At 32.1% G+C, this 2475-nt stretch overlaps 1 protein-coding gene across 1 annotated transcript; it reads right to left on the bottom strand.

Annotated features, from left to right (window-relative positions):
• Positions 1–427: 427 nt before the first annotated feature.
• LOC111480034 lies at positions 428–1219 on the bottom strand. The gene is made up of 3 exons (XM_023124992.1): positions 1119–1219; positions 894–982; positions 428–738 (listed from the first exon to the last, which is right to left on the bottom strand). The coding sequence occupies exons 1-3, from the start codon at positions 1140–1142 to the stop codon at positions 591–593; spliced, it is 261 nt and encodes an 86-aa protein (XP_022980760.1). The 5' UTR covers positions 1143–1219; the 3' UTR covers positions 428–590.
• Between the last annotated feature and the right edge of the window lie 1256 nt (positions 1220–2475).

A 2475-nucleotide genomic window follows, 5' to 3' on the forward strand; every position in this document is an offset into this window, starting at 1 on the left:
TCTTTGGGTAAGAATTAATTTATGACTTGGATGTTAAAAAAAATTAACTTTAAAATGCTCGTTTTTCTTTTAACATCCATTTTATGACGTATGGATCCCTTTAATTTTCTAGAATTTCGTAAACGCATGTATTATTTATTCTTTCAATAGGATACTTATTTAATATATTCATTATCTACCTCCTCGACTTTCAAGATTGGAGATAACATATGTTTAAAAGCTTTATAAGTTTGTGTGTTTCGGTCATGCTTGTCTATGGTGTGCTGTCCATACCCGCATGCTCATACCAAATCATTATATTAGGTTGTTTTATAATTGTAGAACAAATTTAAGACACGTATAAAATATCATTTTTAGTATTTCATTGTTTCACTCAAAATGATTTTTTTCTCAAATTCATTTTATAATATCAAATATTAAATAAAGCTTTAACCACAAGAACAAAGGTATTGGTGTTATTATCCAACATCATTAAGACAACGAAGTGGTGCGTTAAAGATAAAGCCATCTTACATTCATAGAAACAAATAAAAAAGTAGAGAATAAAATTTAAAAAAAAAAAAGAATTTAAAGGAAAATGTTGATTTAAATTATTTGTCTTGAGAGAAAAAGCGATTAATGGTGGGCATGATTTCAGGTGGCCGTGTCCGGAGGAACCGCCGGAGGCTGTGCTCTGCGTACTTCTCTCCTTCCTCTTCATTCTCCAACACTCCCATTCTACGGTGCTCTTTATTCACCCTACCAATAATAATAAATTACATTCGTTAAAAAAAATTATCACAAAAATTTAGATTTCATTATCTTATTTGTTAAACATATAGACTATATTGTTTTTTAAGAACGCTTCTACTAGTGGAGAGGTTTCCACACCCGAATAATAAAATAGGAGGTACCTGACGTCAGGATTGATCAAAATATTTCTGGTAAGCTGAAACACGCACATAGTGGTCACAAACCCCATGGCTGCCATTAGCGGATAAACCTTCCATATTCAAATCATATAATTAACCCATTTATGGAAACATTTAACCATAACTTACATTGGAAGAGAACTTAGAAAAGAAAAAACAAGAGTTATTGTTGAAAGAAAAGAAAAATGGAAGGTTTGGGGGGCTGACCTCTGGTTTCACCCAACGCGCCATTCGAAGAAATCGTTGAACAAATTTGTGTGTGTGATTGGATGGTTTGTTAATGCATTATATATGCACAAAGAAAAGGCCCCAAAAATTGGTTGTTGGTTTGTGCTTTGTTTGTTCGCGAATTCAGTGGGCTGTGTGCATTCATGAATATACCAAACCAGCGGCTAATTCTCCTGTTTCATTGACCTTTCCTTCCTTTTCACAACCTTCGTTTTCATGCTTCTTTCCTTTTCTTTTTCTTTTTTCTTTCCCTCTCTCTTCCATTTGCATTTATCCCATTTTTATTTCTTTAAAATGTCTCTTATTTATTATTTATTTCATGGATTTTATTACGATCTACTCAAATATCATTTCACCCCATTTATCGTTGTTGAGTTTACGAACATACAAAAATATGCTTTTTGTGACTAAAAAAAAAATATATTTGTTTGATTTTTATTTTTCTTCCTTTCTAATTGATCTTATCTATTTGAATTTGACTAATTGACACCTTGGATCTTTTCAAATATATGAATTCATTGTATTTAATAATTTTCTAAATATTGACGTATTCAAAAGACAAAGGCCCTACTTTTACCTTTTGTTTAATTTAGAATTTGAGTTTGATTTAACATTTCTTGTTTTTCTTGTTAGTTGAAGTATTAATTAAGACTTTAGAAGTTTGATCAAACAAATACATAAAATATATATGCACCCTTCTCAAGTGATGTCCCTAGTATATGCTGAGCTTGACTAGTTTTTTTGTCTAGATATTTGTTTGTTGAGGATCATATGTCATTTGATTTTGTAGTCTAAAGCCTTGAGGTTAATTTATCTTAAGTGGCCTTTGTTGATTGTACGAGTTTTGTCCCTTTCATTAGAAGTTTGGATGGTTTCTCCACCTTGATTTTACGTGTTTGAGAGTGGGTTATTCTTTTGGTTGCCTTCACTATCTTGATTTGCCCACATAAAAAAATTGAAACTGAATTACTTGGACATTGATGAAAAATGTGTTCCTCTCAACAATATACACAATATCCAACTATTGGTTGAGTCATTACAACTACAACTTTGACTGGTGTTTTAGTCGCAACGCTAGAGTATGTTGAATATTAGCCAACGAAGCTATTGAGCATTGATAGAGGTCAAAGCATAACTTCGAGTACACCTTGGATATTCTTTCCTAGATTGCTCTTCATATCAGCCCACTGACAATTGTCAGCTGATATTCTTTCTAGGATCTCAAAGTTTCATGGTACGTCTTTGACAAGATAGCTCCATTGGTTGAAGCATCCACCACTTGTTTAGTAGAAATGTTTAGTCCATTGTAGAAAGTCTTCAATCGGATATAATGGAA

Source organism: Cucurbita maxima, unplaced genomic scaffold, assembly GCF_002738345.1.
Source record: "Cucurbita maxima cultivar Rimu unplaced genomic scaffold, Cmax_1.0 Cma_Scf00005, whole genome shotgun sequence".
Lineage (NCBI taxonomy): Eukaryota > Viridiplantae > Streptophyta > Magnoliopsida > Cucurbitales > Cucurbitaceae > Cucurbita > Cucurbita maxima.

Bases quoted from the DNA above. Each gene is read 5' to 3' on its own strand.
- LOC111480034 (XM_023124992.1), bottom strand. From the start codon at position 1,142: ATGGCGCGTTGGGTGAAACCAGAG. The intron at 983-1,118 runs GTCAGCCCCCCA...TGAATATGGAAG, and splicing joins CGCGTTGGGTGAAACCAGAG to GTTTATCCGCTAATGGCAGC. The intron at 739-893 runs GTACCTCCTATT...TATTATTGGTAG, and splicing joins TTGATCAATCCTGACGTCAG to GGTGAATAAAGAGCACCGTA.